The sequence below is a fragment of the Condylura cristata genome, unplaced genomic scaffold (assembly GCF_000260355.1).
Source record: "Condylura cristata isolate star-nosed mole 26May11 unplaced genomic scaffold, ConCri1.0 scaffold00004, whole genome shotgun sequence".
Lineage (NCBI taxonomy): Eukaryota > Metazoa > Chordata > Mammalia > Eulipotyphla > Talpidae > Condylura > Condylura cristata.
The window spans coordinates 63,187,944-63,209,856 of record NW_004567105.1 but is presented as its reverse complement, the minus strand read 5'-3'; the positions used below and the strand labels follow the sequence as shown (position 1 = coordinate 63,209,856).

General features: G+C 51.0%; 1 protein-coding gene across 2 annotated transcripts; it reads right to left on the bottom strand.

Moving 5' to 3' along the window:
- Nucleotides 1-20,213, bottom strand: LTF (lactotransferrin). 2 transcript variants are annotated; one of them, XM_012720617.1, is made up of 17 exons: nucleotides 20,153-20,213; nucleotides 18,960-19,123; nucleotides 16,114-16,222; nucleotides 15,640-15,822; nucleotides 15,187-15,334; nucleotides 14,355-14,410; nucleotides 13,267-13,445; nucleotides 12,666-12,840; nucleotides 11,641-11,792; nucleotides 10,475-10,565; nucleotides 9,632-9,676; nucleotides 8,501-8,656; nucleotides 6,903-7,044; nucleotides 3,832-3,899; nucleotides 2,229-2,413; nucleotides 782-971; nucleotides 1-201 (listed from the first exon to the last, which is right to left on the bottom strand). In XM_012720617.1, the coding sequence occupies exons 1-17, from the start codon at nucleotides 20,193-20,195 to the stop codon at nucleotides 167-169; spliced, it is 2,121 nt and encodes a 706-aa protein (XP_012576071.1). In that variant the 5' UTR covers nucleotides 20,196-20,213; the 3' UTR covers nucleotides 1-166. The 2 variants fall into 2 exon arrangements, with proteins under 2 accessions (XP_012576071.1, XP_012576072.1); XM_012720618.1 differs by having other exon boundaries at nucleotides 11,641-11,789.
- Between the last annotated feature and the right edge of the window lie 1,700 nt (nucleotides 20,214-21,913).

Genomic DNA, 21,913 nt, shown 5'->3' with positions numbered 1-21,913 from the left:
CGCATTTATTACTTTATTTCTTGTGAGAGGACAGCAGGGTACTGCAAAACAGGTGAAGCAGCCAATCCACCTTCAGGAGGGAGAAGAAAGTCACTGCACTGGGGTAAGGACAGGGAGCGCCAAGGGTTGGGGCACCCTCGCAGAGACTGGGCCATCTTCTGGGGTCCTACCCACTCAAGGAGGCGCAGCCTTCCAGAAGCTCTGTGGGACACAGCAAGGCAGGAGACTCAGAAACTGATTTCTTTTTTGGAAAGTCAATGAATCAATCAAGAAGGATGCTAACAGCCTCTCCTCTGACTTCCCTCCACTGAGTAAGGGCTCGCCACACTCACATTGCACCAGCTCCTCATCCAGCAGCGGGGAGTCCCCCGTTCATTCACATATACTTGCTGAGCCCTGCTTGGTGTGAACTGCATGTACTAAGATCAGTCATACCTCAACAGATAAGTCTGGACCTATATGTACAGACAGGTGGATCTACTCATAACATGTGTATGTGCACATGTGTTACAAGTATACATTTGTATACACACAAACAGTTCGTTTTCACTGAATAAAGCAAATTCTCAGTTTCTAAAATCTTTAAGGTTGTCACTATCTGGCGTTACTTACTATCTACGCCTTTATGCTATAGCCTCTAATTCTTTGAGCTCATCGAAGAGGTGGCAATGCCCTGTGGTGTAGAGACTCATATACATACACAATTCTGTTTGGTCCTTCTACCTTTTACCTTCACCCCTGAACTTTCTCGGGGATACCGCTGGGTTCCATCCACACTTACGGGGGGTAGAGCATCGTTTCAGATTAGCGACAGCTGTGACATATTCTTGTCCCAAGTACTTTTCATATGTTGTTTTGCCTTGGAGTCTGGCCAGACACTCTGTGTTATCGTTGAACAAAAGGTTTTTGGTTTCAGATTGGAATAAGCAAAACTTCCCGGGGCAGTCACGTCCGTTTCTTCCAAAACGAGCCTGTGTCAAGGAACGAACAATGAGTGGCCAAGGCTAAGCAGGCTTGTTTATGGTCAGGGAAAGCCATGGACACTCCTTTCATCCATGCTCGGCCCTTGGATGGTGAGCCTGGCGTCACTCACTGCCCTCCAATTTTATGGAGAAATAATTGGCATACCTCATCTTATAAGTTTAAGGCATTTGAGCCTTATGCTTCATTTTTATATGTTGTAAAATGACTGCAAAAGTAGATTCAGTTCATACTCATCTTCTCATACAGATACAGTAAGAAGAAAAGGAAAAGAAATTTCTCCACGAGACAAGAACTCTCAGAACTTACTCCCTTTAGAGCTTTCCTACACATCACACAGCAAAGCTAACTGCACGCATCACCCATATACCAGAGCTCAAATATCCTTTCTTCTTTGTCTGTGGTTTCTTCCCTTTAGAAGTTCTTATGGGTAACTAGGTGACAGCGGGGGATTTTTGAGATCTGTCCCCCAAAGTTAATCACCTTCAAATATTCCAAAAGACCAGCTCTTCTGAGAATCTTCCCTGCCACTAACCAGGTCACTGCTTTGGGCAGATGGCCCAGCTCCCTCAGCTGAGTTTCCCCTCCAGGTCCAGGGCGAGCTGTGAGAATCAGACACCTCGATGACAGGAGATTCTCACAGGCCCAGTGAGTGTGCAGCGTGAGGGCTCCTGACGCTATGGGCCTCCACCCCAAGGAATAACGAAGCACTCTTTAAAGCACACCTGACATGCGATATTCCAATGTAAAACTAGCAGTTCTAATAGAGTCACAAACACTAAAGAAATTATAGGATTTTCTTCAAACCACATAAATGACCTCAAAGCTTTGCAAGTTCTGCGTGTATTGTCGGTGGAAATTCATATGCAAACAATCCAGAACACTGCTTAGTGGGCCCAGGGTAAACCACAACCACCCCTCCTACTAAGCTCTGTGGGAGGATGGGTCACTCCTCTCCTCTGCTGCAGAGAAAAAGGAGAGACAGGGAGAGCAGCCTTCTCTGAGGTTGGCCCCGGGAGCATAAGCCCGCAGGCGGAAGGAACATCAGTGCCACAAAGCCCAGTGCCAGACCTCTGCTCCCCCATGGAGTCTGTGGGGTGGCCCACAGCATGAAGCAGACACAAGACCGCTGGCTTCCAGCAGCAACTAGAGAGAAAGACGCTTGTGGGCTGACTCCCCTGGCAGGGGCCACCCCACAGACAGAAACCCTTGAGTTCAGAAAGAGCCTGAGGCGCTGTGGCCCATACCTGTTGCCGGAGCATCACCTGTTCCACCAGCTCTGCCTTTTCTCTGCGAGATACCACGGCATGACTAGGGGCGACAGCCAGATAGCAGTTCTGTGCCTCCGTCACAGGCTTGCGGGAGCCATCAAGGCACAGCAGCTCGAAGTCCTCCAGCTTCAGATCCTTAGCCCACGCCTCAGTGTTCTTTCCTGGAGCCAGAAAGGAGCTGACCTCAGTCATACATGCAGGGCTTGGTCAGAGGGCCCTTTCTGTGTTGGTACCTAGCCCCTGACCTCCTGAATTGCCCACCTGGGGCTGCAGTGATGCCATGGAGAAAGAAGAAAGCTTCGCCCTGTGCATGCTATGCAGACCTCAAACATATCAAACCTAACTGCTATACCATGCAATGGGGTATTTCTCAGCAATAAAAGCAGGGACAGTGTTGACAGCAACTATTATAAATGGGGTCTGGGGCATTTTTACCACACAGTAGATTCCATCCCACACTATACTTTTCTAACTGAATTGTCCTCCATGCAAGTACGCATTTTTAATGTTGTCTGTCTTTTATGCTGCTCCTATAAGTCTCCTATTAAAATATATTGTGCTATTAAAAAAAGTACTGCTATTGCTGTTATATGGAGGCACCTTGAAAACATGATGAAAAGGCCAACACAAAAGGCCACATTTTGTAGGATTCCATCTATGTGGCACACCCATGGGAAAATCTATGGAGACAGAAGGGGGTTGAACAGGAAAGTAACACTAAATAGGCATAGGCTCAGGGTTTCTTTATGCGGTGGTATGAACATTCTAGAATTGGGTTGTCAGCAGTAGCACAGCTCTGTAAATATACAATGAGTTGTACACTGGGAGTGGGTGGGTATTATAGTATGTGAATTATGTCTCAATAAGGCTGCTAAATTTTAAGATTTTTTTAAAGGGAAGTCTCCACCTGTGCCTTATTTTCCAGTGAGTTCCAGAAAAAGAGAAATAGCTGCTTTATGCTCATGAGAAAATGGTTTTCTCCTTCCTTGTGTACTCAAATACCCTTAGTGTGACCAGATAAGAAAAACAGGAACTTGTAAGTTCAGTTCATGTGGATATTTTAGTTCATTCCAATAAAATAATCTAAAATGCCAGAGAAGCTTATCACTGAATTTGACACTGATGTTAAGACTTCACAAATTAAAAGTGTCATTATTACATGTCTGTGTGTTTGCAAAATGACAGGCTGTCTGTTAAGCCCCTGTTTGTTTGTCCTTTTGTCCTCTTCCCTGAAGAAAACACTCCACTCATTGTCTTGGCCTTAGTCTCCGAAGGTCCGGCGGAGGCAGGAGGACCAGTTGTTACTGCAGATTCACTGAAGGAACAAGGCGGAAAGTTGAGGGTGACCAAAGAGCACGTCTGAGTAACACTTATCTTCCCCTAGAGATCAGGGCGCCAGTGTCACTTAAACATGGGCGGGGGATGACCGCTTTCCTCTGCATCTGCTGGGAATCTGTTTCAAAATCCAAGCGACGCAATCAACGTAATCCAAATTGTGAAAAAGCTTCCTGATGGCAAATCGGAGCACTAGGACATGCAGGAATGCCAGACTGCTCTGGAGAGAGGCCGCCTCACCTACCATTGGTGTTGTCCAGCACAGTACTGTCTTTCACGAAGGCAACGTCTCCCGCATCACTGACCAGGCACCTAAAATGATCCAGACAATAAATTATCATTGAAGGTAAACTATTAGACGTTTCATAAATATTTATATCCTTCTAAATCTGAAGCACAGAGGTAAACATGGAAAAGACACAGATAAACATTTCCAGGAACTTGTGAATACAAAGGGCAGACTGAACAAATATGAACACCTCCCCTCCTGAAATCTCGATGCAATGACATTAATGAGACACTTTCTAAATCCATAAGCCTCCGGGAGGGAGGGAAGGTAATAATGACAATGTCTGGGATTTAGAGAGCAGATGGGTGAGTGGGAATGAACTGTGCAGAACAGAGAAAGGTGACGTGGGGAAGTGCAGAAGAAAGCAGATGTGCCAGGCGCCAAACCTCAAACAGGAAAGCTCGAGAAAGACACATCCTGGTGCAGCACCTCTCAAAGTGGCTGAGAGTGAGAATGGGGCCCGTCCAGGATGTTTCATTTGTGTGTGTATGTTTAATTTTTTTAAGATTTATTTAATTTTTGAAAGGTTTTTTATTCATAAAAGAACTGGGGTTTATGCCAGAGGTGTGGGGTGAGGAATGAGAGGATTCACCAGAGACAGAGTGGGGAGCAGAACAGGCAGACAGGGCACAGTTGAGATGCCCCCAGCACATGCAGCGGAAGACTGTCGCCCACACTTGAGGCAGAAGACCCAACGTGCGTTCACGGAGATGCTGGATCTGGACACGGCAGGCGAGGGAACCCACACAGCTGAAGGCAGAGGCCAGGGCTGAGAGCAGAGCATGGAGAGAAAACCCAGCCTGGAGGGTTTTTCCAGCACTCAGCCCCCAAGAAGCAGACGCGAGGATCGATTTCTCTGGGGGTGCCGACTAACCCAAGCAAAGCGCAGCCAGGGTCCCGTCTGTGTTTGCGTGCTCTGTGTGAAATTACAGCCAACTGCCCTACTGGGAAGCGCCTACCACGCAACAGGAGGCAGCTGTCACAGGCGGTCAGCTGACGCCTCACTCCCAAACAAAGACAAACAGCCGGAGACCCTTGTGTTTAGAGAAACATCTCACTCTTGGCTGAACGGCATGTAACTCTGGGATCAAATTTGGCACAAGATGTAACTAAGTCTCCTCAGGACTAAAGAGTTCCATTTAGCTCTTTGAATTCCATCCTGCAAGATTTTCATCTACTCGACCCTTATTATTTCATCGGTTATTCTATGCTCCTAAGAATCTGTGCGTATCTTCACTTAAGCCAGCATTTTTCTAGTTTCTCATGGGAGAATTGGTCAAAATAGGTAATGAGGCCATTTCCCAGATATGAGAATTCTGCCAAACATTTCCTGGGGAAAATGTTTTCCAACTTATCCAGCCAAACTGTAAACAATTTCAAGGGTAAAATAAAGATATTTTCTGACTTAAATACTCAAAAACAGCAACTCTTAGGGCTTATTTCTCAAAATGTTCCCATAAAACCAAGAAAGTAAATAATAAGGGCCCAGGGCCCCTAAGTAAGACAAAGGGGAACCCCAGGACCACAGACAAGCAGGGGGCTGGAGAAGTCAGTTCTAAGGGGCAAGAGGAGGTGAGTTTTTGGGAGCAATGAGCAACGTTCCCAGGGAAACAGTAGCCTGGAACGCAGCTCCCTTTCTATTTGCGGTAGAAACGTCTCTCTGTTGCTACAAGGTCTTCAGACGAATTAGGGGAGTTCATGACTTTTTTTAAAAGCACAGGAAATATAAAAATGAAATATAAAATATTAAACATAAAGAGCAAAGCAAAAATGTGGACAGTAAGGGAACTATACCATATATTTAACATAAAAAAAATACGTGTCCATAATAATGTAACACTGAAGATGACGTAATCCTTATGGATACTACAACAAGGTGAACTTTGTGACTGTGGGTGGAAATGGCGCACAAGCAGTAGGTGAGGCTAGACCTTCCATAGTGGAAAATCAGAAGAAGCCGCTGCTACTGTCAGTATAACGATGCTAGAAACAGAAGTGAACAGGACTTCTGCTTCCTGCATTCGATTTGAACAAAAATTGAAAGCGTTTTCTTTTCATATAAATAGAAAGACTAAAATGTTGGTGTTTCCAGTGAAGTAAATAACTTGCACAGGTTTGGAGGGAAATAAAAACACTATTTGATTCCTTTGGATTCTCCTCAAATGTGTCTTTTCAATATTTCTGACGGAATCTTATCACAGCTCTTCTGTTTGCAAATCCATTGTCCCTTCAAGATATTGTTTACAAAATATTTTTATGAATCAGTAGGAGGGTAGTAAAATTTACTTCTATGTTACCTACCCCATGAATGGAGCAAAGGCTACTGAATTTATACTAAAATGTTCACAAGCCAGTGTCCTCTGTCAGTCTCAAGAGCATGATGCCATCTGCTGGTAAAATATATTTTTGGCGAATGGAAAAAGGGTTGGGGGATCTTTCTGCCTCTCAAATACCCCTGAAAGTACTGCTGAGAAGCATGGCTAAATGTGACTGTAAAGTGCGGGTTGTGGGTAATTACTGTGAATCACAAAGTACTTATAACTGATGGATTCCAGAAACTTATTTTTAGACTTACATTTCACTTCACTACTAGAGAATAACCATATAATGCAGCTTTCTCTGCCATTTCTGGTGTCATAGTCAAAGAGCAAAATGAAACATAAGACACAATGATGACCAGGGTAAGGGGAAAGCCTGGTGGCTATGGGTGAGAGAATTCTTCCCTATAAAACTTGTGCTGCCATATTTGATTTGTAAGATGAAGATATTGAGGCGCACTGAGAATGACTTTGGCTCCGGGCCACAGGGAGGAGTCTGGCAGAATTGGGGCCAGACAGCCCGGCATCAGCCTCCACTTCGTGGGGTGGTGGGAGTGAGGGAGGAGCCCGCACTGGTCTGACCCTTCAGGAGACACGCCTACCCAGGACGCCTCCTGACTCTGCTGTGACAGGCCCCCCTGGGGCCTTGGAAACACAGCAAGATCCTGGGGGACCAGAGGCCAGGTGGAGGTGGGTCCCGGTGCTCACCTGAAAGCCCCAGTGTAGCCCTGGTACCTCTCGCTGCTGTTGGCTGCACACCTGTGCTCCCCCTGATCATCGCCAACACACAGGGCACAGAGGTTAGAACTCAGGTCAGCCCCAGGAGCACAGCTTCGGCTAAAGAACTCATCTGCAAAGAGGAGACGTGGGAGTCAACTCTTTCTTCCTGAGTCGACACAAGAAGTCTCTGCGAAATGGGAAGCTGATTTTGGTTTCTTATATTGACCAGGACAGAGAGAACACAGTGACCATCTCAAGTTGTGGCAGGCTCCATCCCGCAGGACCCACCAGAGACCAGAAGTCAGAGCACCGGCAGAGACAGGAAGGTGAGCCAGGGCCGGAAGGGTCTGTGGCTGTGCGCATGGCGGGGGCCCAGGCCTCTAGGCCGTCTGCGGCACAGCCTGCTGGCTGCCACTCCAGGACATGATGTCCCTTCCCTCTATGTCCTGCTTTTAATCTGGACATCAGACCCCTCGGGATGCAGACTAGTCTTATCAGAAGCCCTGCAGCTAACCTTGCCTTGTGAAATAGGAACAGGAACATGTGTGCCCACAACTTGGAAATAACCTTAAAAGATAGTTGTCATGTGCCTTTTGCTCTTCTCCTTCCTTCACTCAGCGCGAGGCGTGCAGAAGCAGGGACTGGACTTCCGGTGGTGATGGAGCCCGTGAGGGGAACTCCGGCTTGAAAGCCACAAATGTCAGAGCAGCCAGGCGTGTGAAACCCCATCCCTGATACCATGTTGTCACCATAGTGGTTCTGCACCATCCGCCTCTGGGTTTCACATAAAGCACCTGCCTTGGTTAAGCCTCTACTACGTGAGCATTTCTGTCCTTGAAGCTAATCTGAACTGACCCAACAGTGATTTACCCCATTAAGGAGTTACCATGGATCAAGATGGGTTGAGAAGGTAGGAGACAGTGATAACAAGAAAGCCCCAGCCCAGTGAACAGTGGCAAATATAGCCAGATTTGTGCAGCCTTCTTCCCCGAGCCTCCACCCTAGGCACCAACCTCTGCAAGGGTTTGGGGAGCTTCCCACTGCCACCCTGGCAGCATCTCTGCAGCTCAGACAGCCATGGGGACTGCAGCATGGGCGCAGCTGGCTCACAGGAGCAGAGCAGTGTGAAGGCCCATCCACTAGAGGGGCCACCAGCCCGAAAGGTCAGCCATGGGCGTGCCAGACACCCCCATGTCTCCAGGCCTCTTGCAGGTAGGGCGTGGCTTATGCTGACCAGGGTGTACAAGGGTGGAGAGGGGTCATTGGCCCCGGTTGAGTCAAGACTCTTGACGTCTTTCTTCTGTAGTGTAGTTTAAGAATTGAGTTCATTTGCCAAGTCTGTGATAGTAACAGAAGTCACTGTCGTGAGAGAGATAGAGCCTGTCCCTAAATTAGAAAGCCAGCACCTATGAGCTACTCAGACCTGGATCTGCTTAGGTGCAGAGAAGCAGACTGATATTCCAGACTGTTCACCTTGGAGTGTGAGCCACACTAAACCTGCAAGCCCCCGCCCCCCACCATAGGGTTCCATAGCACAACGCACCTACCCCAGAGCTGCCTGCCCACAGCACCCCTGGGCTCCTTACCAAATTTGCAGGAGCCTGTCTGGTTGAAGAGCAGGCCCATGGGGATGTTCCAACCTGCGGTCCTTCCCACAGCAGTGTGACAGGACTTCTTGCCTCTTAGAGAATTCCAGGTGAGGCCAACATTTGATTTCCTGACAACTGCCACACCAAGATACCCTTGGATGACAGAAGAGCAAGTCTTACCCCCAGGGCACCTGGCCTGTGGACTCGTGTGCAGCTGTCACAACTCCAGTCAAAATGGGCCTGAAGCATCGCCAGCCAGGAACGCCCCAGAGAAGCGGCCATTGTCAAGGAGCCAAAAAATATTTCAGTTGCTGCTAAGGTGTAAGAAATACACCTTAAAAATAGTAAGAAAAGGCCCTCCCTGGTGGCACAGCGGGTTAAAGCACAGCACTAAGAAGCTAAAGCCACTTCAACATGAGTTCAATCACCCCCTGCCCCGGAGGTGACCACATGGCGTGGCAGACCTCTCCTGACCCGCCCGCTGCTCCCCTCAGCAGTGTACTTCGTCGATCTGCCTGTTCTGCTCCCCACTCTGTCCCTGGTGAATCCTCTCACCCTCTGCATTTCTGGCTTGTACCCCAGTTCTGTAGGAGTAAATAAAAAAAATAAATCTTTAAAAAAAAAATAGTAAGAAAAGCTGGTCCTTTAAATGACCACAGGGGCCTGTCCCTGACTAAAGCTGTCAAGGAGTCATAAACCCACTATTTATATACGGGCTACTGAAGCAGCAAATGCTGATTACTTAGCGTGACCAACAGCACATACTGCACTGAATTGCAGGACACATGGGACCACAGAGCACTGGGTTTGGCAAAGAGCGCAGGGTTCAAGGGCAGGTGGGACCTGCCACAGCACCACGTGGCTGTGAGTGGGGGGCACTGCTGAGACCCCCTGATCCCTGATTCCCAGGATGTAGCAACCTTCCCTCCCCAAGAGGAGCTCTGTGAAAGTTCTCTGCCAAATGTGAAAGTCAACAGAATCATTAACAACCCAGCTATGAATTCTGTGAATTGCGAAAGGACTGGGAGTTTCGGTGCTTATATCTCTTTCTATGACTTTTTCAAATTCCCTCCACTCCCTTTTCCAACTACAAGAACTTACCCTTAACCCTGACAGTGACCAACTTACCTTTATCTGGTTTCTGCACACAATCTGATTGTCTTTTATTGGATTCTGAAAGAAAGTAAGAAAAGTAGAAGATTACTAAATATTCGGATTTATTGAGAAGCCACAAACGTTTAAAGTTCAACAACGCAGAGAATCGAGCGTGACCACTGGGCACGGCCGAGTGGCAGTCAGGCGTCCGTGTGATCACCAACAGATGTGGACACAGGTTCCCGGCAGCCTGGCCACGAGGGCCACCAACTGGGAACTACCCAGGTGTCCACCCACGCTGAACGCACAAGTCACTGTGGCCGTATCCCACCACAGGATCCCACCCAAGGAGATGGAATGAGTCGCAGACACACTCAGACATGGATGAATAGCAAAAATCAGGAAGAGCAAGGGACATTTGAAAAGCGCAGACACTACAACCCTTTCACACAGTTCAAAAATAGCACAGTCAAGAGAGATCTCCCTCGCTGGGGTAAGAGGGCTGTGCCCTGACCTGCCCACTGTGCCCAGGCCTGGGCCAATCTGTGGCGTGCCATTCAGCTGCACACTACGCACGCTTTTCTGCCTATCATTATACTTTACTAAAATCATTTGTAAAAATAAGTCGAGGAAACCAATCAGCGTGTCAGTTCTCGACACACTAAATTTTGCGAGTGAATCAGCCCGTTCATATGGACTTTGCCCAGGCTCCCCAGTGAATGTGACTGTCCTCCAGACACACCAGCCCGAACTGGCCTGATCTCTTCTGAATGTGTCTGTCATTGCACCTTAATGTCTCCACCTGTATACCCATCAGTGGGGTGACTCCTCTCTACCCCTCCCCGGTGAGGACATTCCCCACACACACACACTTACTTCGGTTCTCTGCCAGGACAGGAACCAAACCGCATTTGCCTGCAGTATAGATATAGCCTCCATCCAAGCTCAAAGCGTCAGCTTCTCCTTTCTGCAAAGACAAAACAAATCGCCAGCAAGAAGTGAGGCTGTTTCCTGTCCCACTTGTCTCTCAGAAAATGACCCAGAAGCAGCAGGGAGCGTGGCTGTTGAACTGAGAGCCCAAAGTGAACAGTCTGCGCAGTTTATCCACCAGCTCCATGCCATCACTCCATTGCTAGGACAGGCCCGAGCTGCACTCACTCTATCCTGTGATCAAAACTTTTCCTTACTCCTAACACTGCCGGGATGCCCACCTGGGCCAAGCTCACTGAAAAGCAGCAGGAAGCCAGGCCTCACCTCGGCTCAGCTCACTGGCACCCAAAGGGCTACACCGAGGAGCTTCAACCACTGAGCACAGATGACCCACTCAACCCCCCACAGACCCACACCCAAAAATGGAACATGGAGTCATCCAGACACTTAATTTCCTCTTTGGTCCAGTAAAAAATTCTACGACTAAATTAAAAATAATTGGCCATGAAGACAGAGATTTCTATTCAAGGATGCTCATCCTAGGGCATCGACAATTGCAAAATAAATGGATAAAGCACAATGCAATCACGAGCAAACTGAGCCATGTCCACGTAAAACTGGTCTGAAATCATTGTTAAAGTGTTTTTCAAAAACGATATATTCATTTTGGAAAATGATCCTCATAGCCTGTTAACGAGGACTTCAAGCTTGCTAAGGAGCAGAGGCATAAACATGCTGAGAAAATGGAAAGTTAACAAAACCTTAATCGTGGGGTCTCTGTGAGATCACAAGCAGCTTTTTACTATTTTACACCCTACTTTTTTAGACTCTCCAAGAGACCTGCCATAATCATCAGCAGTTCTTAGGATCGGAGGAGTGGACACCAGCAAGATGCAGGAGTGTGTGCGTGTGTCTGCTACAGATCATACTAAAATCGTCAAGCTGTGCCTGCTTGCACACTACACCCTGACACTGCCCACTCGGCGTGTCTCACTGCACTGGCCTGGAGCTCTCCCCTGGCCCCCCTGCTGGCCCTGGGCAGTGCCTCGTGGCTCCCCAGCGCCGTTAAGGAGCCAGGGCCGGCGGCGGGGCCCAGAGCAGGCAGCACCTACCAGCACCAGGGAGATGCAGTCCTCGGGGGTGGACGCCGTCGCGCAGGCCACGCTGCCGTCGCTCAGGCTGCTCCACCGTGCGCACTTGCGCAGCTCGTGGCGGCCCACGGCGCACCACACCACCTGCTCACGCCGCTCGGACCGCCGCCCTGCTTGGAGGGTCACAGCCGATCGGCGGGGGCTCCGCTTACCGAGGGTCCCCAGGCCCGCCAACCCCCCGGAGCCGGGACCCCTGAGAATGCCCTTCCTGCTCGCACCCTCCCACCAACCAGCCAGGGACTCCTTCCTCCTGCCCCTCCCCGCTCCTGCTCAGCCTTCCAGACCCATCTTCCGGTGGAGGAACCTTCCCACTCTGCTTCTCGCTCTCCTTCCTCTGGAGATGTGGCTTCTGATCCACACCGGTCCTTACTGTAATGACTTGCCTAATAACGGTCCCACAGGATACAGACTCGGGGGCACAGGGACTGAGGCAGCCCCAAAAGATGACCTAGGGTACTTGGAGCCCAATTCTGGCCCCCCTGACGTCCACAGTCGCCGCCCTAACTATGTCGAGGACACTGCTGCTCCCGGTTCACCAGAGGCCTCCCCAGACAGGACCAGCCACAGCTGAGCTGGCCCTCCTCTGTGTCCCCAGCCCAGCCCAGCACATGAGCTCGGGCGACAGTCCAGCGAGCCACAGGTGCACCCCAGGACATCCGGGCTCTCTTGGTCCCTGTCTAGATTTCTCACTTTATCATATGGCGCAAATGGATTTTTCTGCCAGGCTGGGAAGCCTGGTGTGCAGAGGACGCGCTGCAGATTTCGTGCAGAGCCAACACTCTGGTTTGAAGACACCCACACAGGTTACACAGCCCACCCTGGCAGCTGCGCCCACCTAGCACCTGAAGACCTCCAGCGGCGGAAGCCAGAACAGTGCAGCTGGGGCAGGAGGAAGCTGCTCCCAGGAGGCTTTCCCCACTACGCAGCTCGTCGCTGGAGGGACACAGCCAAGCCGGCCCCGCCCTCAAGCCCTGGCCCTCACTCACTTTCTTTCAGGTTCTGCATGGCTGAGAGGAAGCTGAAGTCAAGGTACAGGGAGGAATTTATCTTCGAGGGGATCCTCAGAAACCCAAGGGCAGAGTCTTTGAACAGCAGGTCCTCCTGCCCAGGAGAGGAGCCAAAGAGGGCGAACTCTGACGACTTGCCTTTCCCAAACATCTTCTAGAGAAGGAAAAATAGAATTATGGCGTCAGTGGTAAATAGGGAGGACACAAATCAACAGTGTGGGAAAGGCTTTGGAAGGTCAGGAGGATTCCGAGCGGGAGCCCTGGTGACCTCCCCCGCGGCGGGCAGGCTGCCCCTGCCCGCTGTTCAGCTATGGCCGTTTCTTCAGAACATGGCTGAGCTCCAAGCACCTCCAAGTCCTGAGACTACGGCATCCTCGTCCCCCCGCTTCTGCTCCAGGCCTCAAGGCCCTGCCGGCTGGAAATGCTAGAGGCCTTCCTGCCCCAGTGTACACCCTAGGCAGGCAGTAGGCAGGGCTCTAAACCCAGCGCAGCGAGGTCACAGGAGGACTTCAGCAGCAGCAGAAGTCAGGGAGGGAACATCCCAGCTGAAATCCAAGAAGCCGGGGAGGGACAGGGATACCTGTGCCCGGCGGAGAAGCTCCCAGATCAAGCTGTCCATGCCGATGCTCCTTCGGGTCACAACTGTGTGAGATGGGACCCGGGCCAGGTAGCAGTCCTTGTATGCACGCACGGGCTTCCGGGTGCGGTCCGGGCAGAGCAGCTCATACTGGTCCCAGTCAGCTCTGTTTGGCGGGATTTCTGGGGGCAAGGGGGTGATGGGGGTGCCCAGATGGGCTGGTGCCAGTCACCTGAGCTATATCCCTCTCCCCACAGTATCGGAGCAAGAAGAGACATCTTGCACAGCCAACAGAACTGGGGCTCAGAAAGGCAGCCAACTGCTCCAGGACACACATAGAGGTGAAGACAGACCCCAGAAAGCCTGGTCAGCCCAGTGTCCCGCTGACCAGAGAGCATGGACTTCCCTGGCTGTGTGCAGCTGCTGCCTGGCCCGTCAGGAGGCTGGGTCTGTTCCCAAGTCTACCCCTCTGCAAAATGGGTGCATGTGGTGGCCTGTCCATCTTGGCCCTGGGTGCAAGGTATTCAAAGTACAAGTGTGCTTCAGTGTGTGGCTCTTCAGGGACATTCTCCAGCAGGACAACAGGAGGACACACCCAGGCGTGAGCCACGCAGCTGTCTGGAGTCATGGAGAGGAAAGGACAGGCCAACCTAGACCATCCCTGGGGTGTATCAAACCTCAGGGACACCTTCCACGGAGCACCCTCTACGGTTGTAACCACTGGACTAGCGTGTGTGTACAACATGGATAAATCTCGAAAACAAATGCTAAGTGAGAAACCTGGACAGCAGCATGGCATTCTAGTGTTCAGGAAAACTCCCATGAGTTTAAAAGCATGCACTGTTCATTACATTGTGTGAGACAGCACACATCTCTGCTTTAAGGCCCTCTGCTCCAGTGTCCGTGAGGTGGACGAGAGAGGCAGTGCGCATGGAAGAGTTCAAGAAAATGGTCGCTTCAGTGTGAAAAAGCATAGCGTAACCTTGATGATAGTGAGTAATAACTGACAAATCAAATCAGGTCAATATCCAGAATTATGGTAAAATAAAATAAAAGGAGGCAGAACCCATGGCTCTTCTCCCTGTCCTTACCAAAGAGTACCCTCTCGTTGACAAAAGCCACTTCTCCAGCCCCGTCTTTCAGACACCTGTGGAATGAGGAGGCCCCAGAAGCTCAGCACGGTGCCTCCCACGGACAAGGCCCAGCACTCGTCTCCTATGTCCATCTGCTCCTTCCCCAGGGGCATGGCTTTGGGGGTTCCCCCAGCTAGGAAGGTTAACAGGGCTCCCCTCCAGGCATTCCTGAGGAAGGCCAGGCATTCCTGGCCTTCCCCTCTAGGGGCTGATAGGCCAAAATGTGGTCGTTCTATGTAAAAATGTTGAAACAGTGTAAAAGCTTAGCATCCTTTGCTGCGTGGTTCCTTCTCTGAGCGCTGCTTAGGGGAGAACCGAGGAGGCCTCCTGCAAACATGCCTGGGCCAGGAGGCAGAGGGGGAGGACCCTGGCAGCAGCCTCAGCACAGGGCCGAACGGCAGGGCCGTGAGCAGAGGGGAGGGGCCCGTGTCAGCCTGGGACCTGAGACTCACTGTCGTGTGACAAGACTGCTGAGCCCCTCTGTGTTAGGGAGGGAGCAGAGGTCAGCCAGAGAGACCCAGGGCGGGGGTGGGGGGAGGAGCCACAGCTAAGTGACCGGTCCTCAGGCTGATACAAGGGTGAGGGGCACAGATAAGGCCAAGGGGGAACATGGCCTGGACAAGCCAGCAACTCTGAACTCTGTTTCTCTATCGACACAACGCAGAACTGGGCTTCCCCTGCCAAAGCTACTAGCAGGCCGAGCTCTACCCGGAGCCGAAGAAAAGGCCTCCTGGACTGAGGACATGTGGCCCTGGGTCCCTGGGGAGCAGAGGACAGGTAGGTCACTCACTTGAAGGCCCCCAGATCGCCAAAGTAGGGTTCCTTGGAAGAGCAGGCACATTTATTCGCCTCTGTCCCTGCACACAGGCGACACAGGCCCAGGTACCGGCTTCCGTCTGCACAGGGAGCACAACTGGCGGAGAAGAACTGGGCCGCCGCTGTTGAGCAGAGAGAAATGGGCGCGTGTGAGCCAGCCCCGCCGCCAGACCACCTCTGGCGTGGGCCCCCTGTGAGCCCACCCTCCTCACCCTCCTGGGCAGCTCTTGGGGCACCCAGAGATGACAGGACCCGACTTGGAGGCCCCCTTCCAGGCTGCTGATGCGATAGACCGGCCAGCAGTAAGCCTCACCCCACCCTGGGTTCACCCCTCGGCTGCCTGTGTGGTCTCCAAGTGGCTCGTGTGTGCAAGCAGAAGAGAGACCCCTGCCTGAGACCACCCGCAATCCAGCCCCCGTGATCTTACCCCTCTGAAGCGGCTCAGGTGGTCCTGTCCAGTTCAGGAGTGGACGAAGCACCCCCAGAGGGATGTGCCAGCCGGTGGTGCTGCCAGTGCCAGGGAAGCAGGACTTCACGCCTTGCAGTTGGTTGAGCTGGAAGCTGCTGTCCTTCTTCACCATGGCCAAGGCATAGTTGTAGATTTGGGGCTCTGAGACGGAGGGAGAATTAAAGGCCATTAGCCTGGACCAGAGAGAGGGAAACCAAGGGGAAGGGGCCCAAATGCTGGCTTTCGTGGTGGAACAGCCCAGAACCTGCTATTTTTACAGGAAACACACACATGTCCTCCCCCAGTGGGCCAGCATCTGGCCCAGAGGTCTCAGTGACTCGGTTCCCTCAGCATGACACTGCCCAAGGTCCCACCGCTGAGACTCACCCATCTAACTACATGGAGACCCAGGGCCAAGGCCACCCGAGCTGCCAGTCCCCAACGAGAACTCACTTGCTCTGGTTTCATAGAACTCGGCCGCAACAGGGAGCAGGTTATAGGGGGCCAGGCCTGCCTCAAACAACGACCTGCCATCCAGGGCCACAGCATCTGCCTTGTTTGTCTGAAAGCAAAGAGGCCAGACCAGCTTCAGGGGCCCTGCCCCCACCCCGGCAGGTGGGGTTTCAGGAGGCAGGAGGTCTCCGTGGCTGGCAGACCCATCATGCCCACCCATTTCCAGTGAGTGAGGGTCCCCATGCTCAGCTGAGGTCCGTCCCTTGGGGTGATGGGCACCAGCCCAACTGCTTTCAGTCCTGGGTTGTCACTAGGCTTCTTTGTCACCTGCCTACTGGCGGACGTCAGTCCAACCACGTGCCCTTCACAGTCATTTATATTAACTTATTTATTTTGAATTTTCCCCTGTGTTATTACTATTAGCAGTTTTTTTTTATTGAATAGCAATGATATCTATTAAGAATGAACCATGTTCATCCTTAAGGGCATGTAACATCTCACATGCTCACATTTGCAGTGTGGCACAGACCACATTTTGTGGACTGCTTTCTTCCTAGAACAAAAGCCTGCATGTTCTTACTTCTGTAGAGCCTTTATTGAATTAACTGACTGCATAATATTTTATTGTCATGTAATTGCTCCATAGTCATAAAATAATTCCATAAATGTCCAGCACTTTTTTGCTATTAAAATTACTCTTTCATGGATAGCTTTGTCCTCATAGCTTTTTCCCTTCTGATGCCTGTTGCCTGGGGACAAGAGACTGGGTCAGAACTCATCTGTTTCCATGGCGACCTCACCTAGAAAAGGTCATGTCCCAAAGAATAAGCCAGACAACAAGCATGTTTATTATCCTGACCCTGGCTGCATGGTCAACCTGCCTTCCAGAAGATTACTAATGTCAATAGCCAAGATAGACAGACAAACAGATGGATAGACAGATAGACGGATAGACAGATAAGACAGACAGATGGACAGACAGAGATTGGAGAATACCAACAGCCATAAGGTTTAGGTTCACTGTAGAATCACCAGTAGGACAGACTTTCATTTTATTATAACTTTAGAAAACACAAGTGCTGACAAGCTATTTAGGCTTATATTTCTTTGATTATTAAGACCATTTCACAAGCATGTTTATTAATTATTAATTCCCTCTGGCTACTCTATTCCTGTCATTTTTCCCATATGATCTTACAATCCTTACCAATTTGAAGTAGTTCTTTGTAGAGTGGATGTTGTAATCATTGTCAGAATAGTCAGATACTCACTCTGGTGCTTTCTAGATTCTTCTTGTTTAACTGTTTTAATGACTATCAATTCAATGTTTGTATTATAAATATTGTCAGTTTACCTCAGGATTTCACCCATTGCTGAAAAGCTAAGAGATTTCCCACCACAGTTCTGCACATCAACCAGTCCCCTAGTTTTTCAATAACACTTTTTTTATGCTAACCATTTGTTCATACCACTCTTCTTAGAGGTATGGTATTAGTAATGACTTCAAGTAGGGGATCATTTTAAGAAGGCACATTTGGCCCTCCCAGGGGCACAGCCAGTTAGGATGCAGCACTGCAAGCTAGCTGCAGCCACTTCCGAGCAAGTTCCATCCCAATCCCAGACGTGACCCACATGGCGCAGCAGACCTCTCCTGACCCACCCACTGCTCCCCTCAGATTGTACTTCATCGATCTGCCTGTTCTGCTCCCCACTCTGTCTCTGGTGGGTCCTCTCACCGCCCCTGCACCTCTGGCCTATACCCCAGTTCTGTATGCATAAATAAATCTTCTTTGTTAAAGATAAATCTTTTTTTAAAAGATTTATTGATTTATGCATACAGAACTGGAGTACAGGCCAGAGGTGCAGGGGTGGTAAGAGGATTTATCAGAGTGGGGAGCAGAATAGGCAGATCAGATCGAGGAAGTACACTGCTGAGGGGAGCAGCTGACAGGTCAGGAGAGGTCTGTCACGCCATGTGGGTCACCTCCAGGGTAGGAGATTTAACTTGCACTGAAGCTGCTGAGGCTAGTTGCATCCTAACCCATTGCACCACCAGGGAGGGCCCCTAAATCAATAAATCTTAAAAAAAATAAAAGAAGGCAAATTTTGTGACCTCACTTGCAGTTATTCCAGTTGAATAGATTAAACAGGGCCTAGGAATTTGCATTTTTTTAAGATTTTTTTTTTATGAATACAGAACTAGGGTACAGGCCAGAGGTACAGAGACAGTGAGAGGCTTCACCAGAGACAGAGTGGGGAGCAGAACAGGCAGACTGCGAAGTACACTGCTGAGGGGAGCAGTACACAGGTCAGGAGAGGTCTGCCGCGCCATGTGGGTCACCTCTGGGCCGGGGATCGAACTCATGAGATGGCTGCAGTTAGCTTCATAGTGCTGTGCTTTAACCCATTGCACCACCAGTGAGGGCCCGGAATTTGCATTTTTAAGTCAGCAAAAAAGCTGGTACTATCTGTCCAAATAACCAACTAAAATACTGATGAAACTGGAGTTTTTACCCTAAATAATGTTACAGTGACCCTTGATATTATAAAAAAAAAAAACTCCTAAACAAGTTACCACCCTACGCTACATCGAGAACATACAACTATGGCACCAGGTAGGTTTACAGAACATATTTGTTGGGTGGATGAGAAAAAACTATTTCAGGAGCGCTTATATCTCAAAAATCAAAAGAAACCTGAAGTCATGCACAGGTCATGAGCTCTCTCTTTCTCTTTAGTACGGTACTATGTCCTGTGACAAGAGCTACCCCCAGCTTACAGCTGCCCCAGGAGGGAAGCAGGAGTAGGCCGCCCACAGTTTCTGTGTCACGCTCCCCCTGACTTACCGCAATGGCCTGGATACACTGAAGTTGGGAGGATGTCTTCACACAGGAGACAGAGGGGAGGCCCACTTTTTTCATGTTCCGCTGGAATCTAGCGCATTTCTCTGCCTCTGGTTGTGAGGTGGTGCACCACCGAACATTTTTCTTAGGAGCAGCCAGACACAATCCTGGGAGAGAGAGGCCACGAGTAAGGGCTCACCTACTGTGCGTGGATGAAGCTGCCTCCCCCTCTGATGGAATTTCCAGATGCCTCCATCTCTGCTCCTCTCCACTGTGGCTCCGCCAGGCCACTGCCCCCAGTGGGTGTGTCCCTTCGGCCCCCCCAGCACGCAGTGTTGGCCACAGGCTGGGATTCGCAATAAATCTAGAAGACACAACCAGAGCCCTTCCCCACCTACAGTGACTCCCTCCTCCCTCGCCCCTTGCCAGGCCCCAGCCCTTCCCGGCCCTCCTGCTGCTGCTGGGCCCTCCCACTCCCCTCCAGGAGGCCACCCCACACACATTTCCATCACTAGTATCCACCACTAGCCCTCCACTTGGGTAGAGGACTAACACTGCTCATTCCCTTCTGTTTAGTGCCTTTTTGTCTGGACACATGTCAAATGGGAAATCAGTTATTTCTTTCTCTCTCCCACCCTCTGACGGAGGGGTCCATCAGGAGGGTGGGTGCCGCCACCCCTACCCTCTGCACTGGGAGGCAAGCGTATACCTGTGCTTATTCTGAGCAAAAGGCACCTGCTTCCTCCGCACAACTCTGGAAAGAAGTTTGGACTAATTTTTAAATACAGAAACTCAAAAAGGTTTTGTCTTGCCCTAACTCCACTGTCGTTTGCAGGAGTGAAGAGCAGAACCGGATTCCCTGTGTGTCTCTGGCAGGTTGCTCACCCTCTCTGATTCTAATTTTTCTCTCATGCAAAACGTGCCTAAGGGTACTGCGGCCTTGGCAGAACAAAATGGCACAGGGCCAGGAAGGCCACTTGAGGCTCTCAGAGCTCTGCCAAGCTCTCTGGTGGGCGGCGAAGGGGCACCCTGCTCCTCCCCGGCCAGTGGGCGGGACCAAGCCCCAGCTCCCTCTGCGTCCCTGGCAGCAGGCTCTGGGTGCCAAGCCACAGGGTGCAGGAACCACAGAGACCTCCCCAGGGGCGCCGGGCTGGGACAAGCCCGGCTTGGGGTGCACCACGGGTTCCTATACTCACCAAGGGCGCTGAGGAACAGCAGCCTGGGGAAGACCAGCCTCATGTTTGAGATCCTGGGGTGACTCCCGTGCATGGAGGCTCTGCCATCTGCACCCTCTCTGCACCTCGTTTTATGGAGGGCTCGGTGACCTCACGAATTTTGCCCCGCCCTGTGGCTCAATAGATGCCACCCCCACTGGTTCCTTGAAGACCAAACAAAAGGCAGGCTGAGGGGAGGGATAAGGATCCCCTAACATGTTGGCACAGCAGCCAGTCAGTCGAAGGTCTAAGGAGGACCACAGCCCCAGCCCAGGTCATCAGCCCTGGGACAGGGATAGCAGCGGTGGCCCAGTCTGCCCCAGGCTGCCTGTGGGTTCGCTCCTGCCCCTTGCTGAAGCCACAATAAAGCTCCCAGGAAACAGAGCCGGCAGCCTCAGAGGGCCCCTCTGCCTCCTCTTGCCAGTGGGCCACACTTCCTGCCCCCGTTCTGTTTTGTGGCAGTATGAATTGGCAGATGGGGAACTGACTTTGAAAAATGTCATAGTTTGTCCTCAATAACAAGCTAAACTTATATCCAGGAGCTGGTTTTAAATTTTAAAAACCAGAATTCTGCTTCTAAGAATACATCTGGCACACACTGGGTGACACGCCAGGGCTCACATAGGAGGGTGCCCGGGCCGCGCAGGGCCGGTTCACTGAGCCAAAGCAAACGACAGGTCTCTCCCTGGGCCCTGTGTGCAATGAGGTCACGGGGGTCTGGGGACAGGTCCCCCTGCCCGTGCTGATGTGAGCTTAACTCCCAGGACAGTGAAAGAGCAAGGTGCTAAAGACGGGGAGACACAGGGCCACTGGCCTGCCAGTTCATTCTGGCCAGTGGTCATTCTGGTCTGTTCGTCCCAAAAGTTGGTCTTGACGCTCTTTAGACTTCATACAAAAAGCATGTCCGGGAGCAGGTGAGCGTTCCTGGGATCAGCACAGCCAGGGTGGGCCAGGCTCGTGGACACGAGGAGCAGACCCACCTCAAGCCTGAGAGGCTGTCAGAGATTGTGGGGCCCCTCTGCCCTGGGTCCTACCAGCACGGCCCTAGAGCCACCAGCTGGATTTGGGGTGGCAGATCCAGGGACTCTCATTGTTTGGAAACACAATATTGCAGCATGAATAGTTGCTTTCATCAATAATTGCAATATGCTATTTCAAAAATAGTGAAGAAATACTAAATGGGCTAATTCTCAGGAACGCTGAGCATCATGGTCCCTAAATTAGCATTTGGTTTTGCCTTTTCGTGATTATAAAAAACTAAGAATGAGCACAACCCATGTCTCCAGCTCAGAGTGCAAATTAGGGGAAGAATGGGTTGGAGCTTGAGTCTCCAAACTCAACGTCCATTCCGCAGCGGCAGGAACACAGAGATTCCGTGACGGCCACCGGAACCCCGAGCTTAAGGGCTGCTGGGAGGCGGGACCGGGGTAGTAACAGTGTGTCTCTGCAGACGGCAATGTCCCGGGGCAGGATGCACCCAACTGGGTTCAGGCAGCGCAGCCCTCCAAGGGTCGGCCCAGAGAGACAAAGTTCAAGTGAACTGTTATCAACAATGGTGCATGTGTGTTGGAACTGGTGGGACTCCCTGTGGGACACGGAGAACAGCGGCCTGTCCTCACTCTTGGGCGTTCACAACGCACCGGGCAGTGGGTACAGGCCCGTCTCTCACACAGGCCTCCCGGGAGAGGGCAGGGGGCCTCTAGAAAGTGAGTGTGGAGTTCGGAAGGAGGCTGGAGGGTTCCC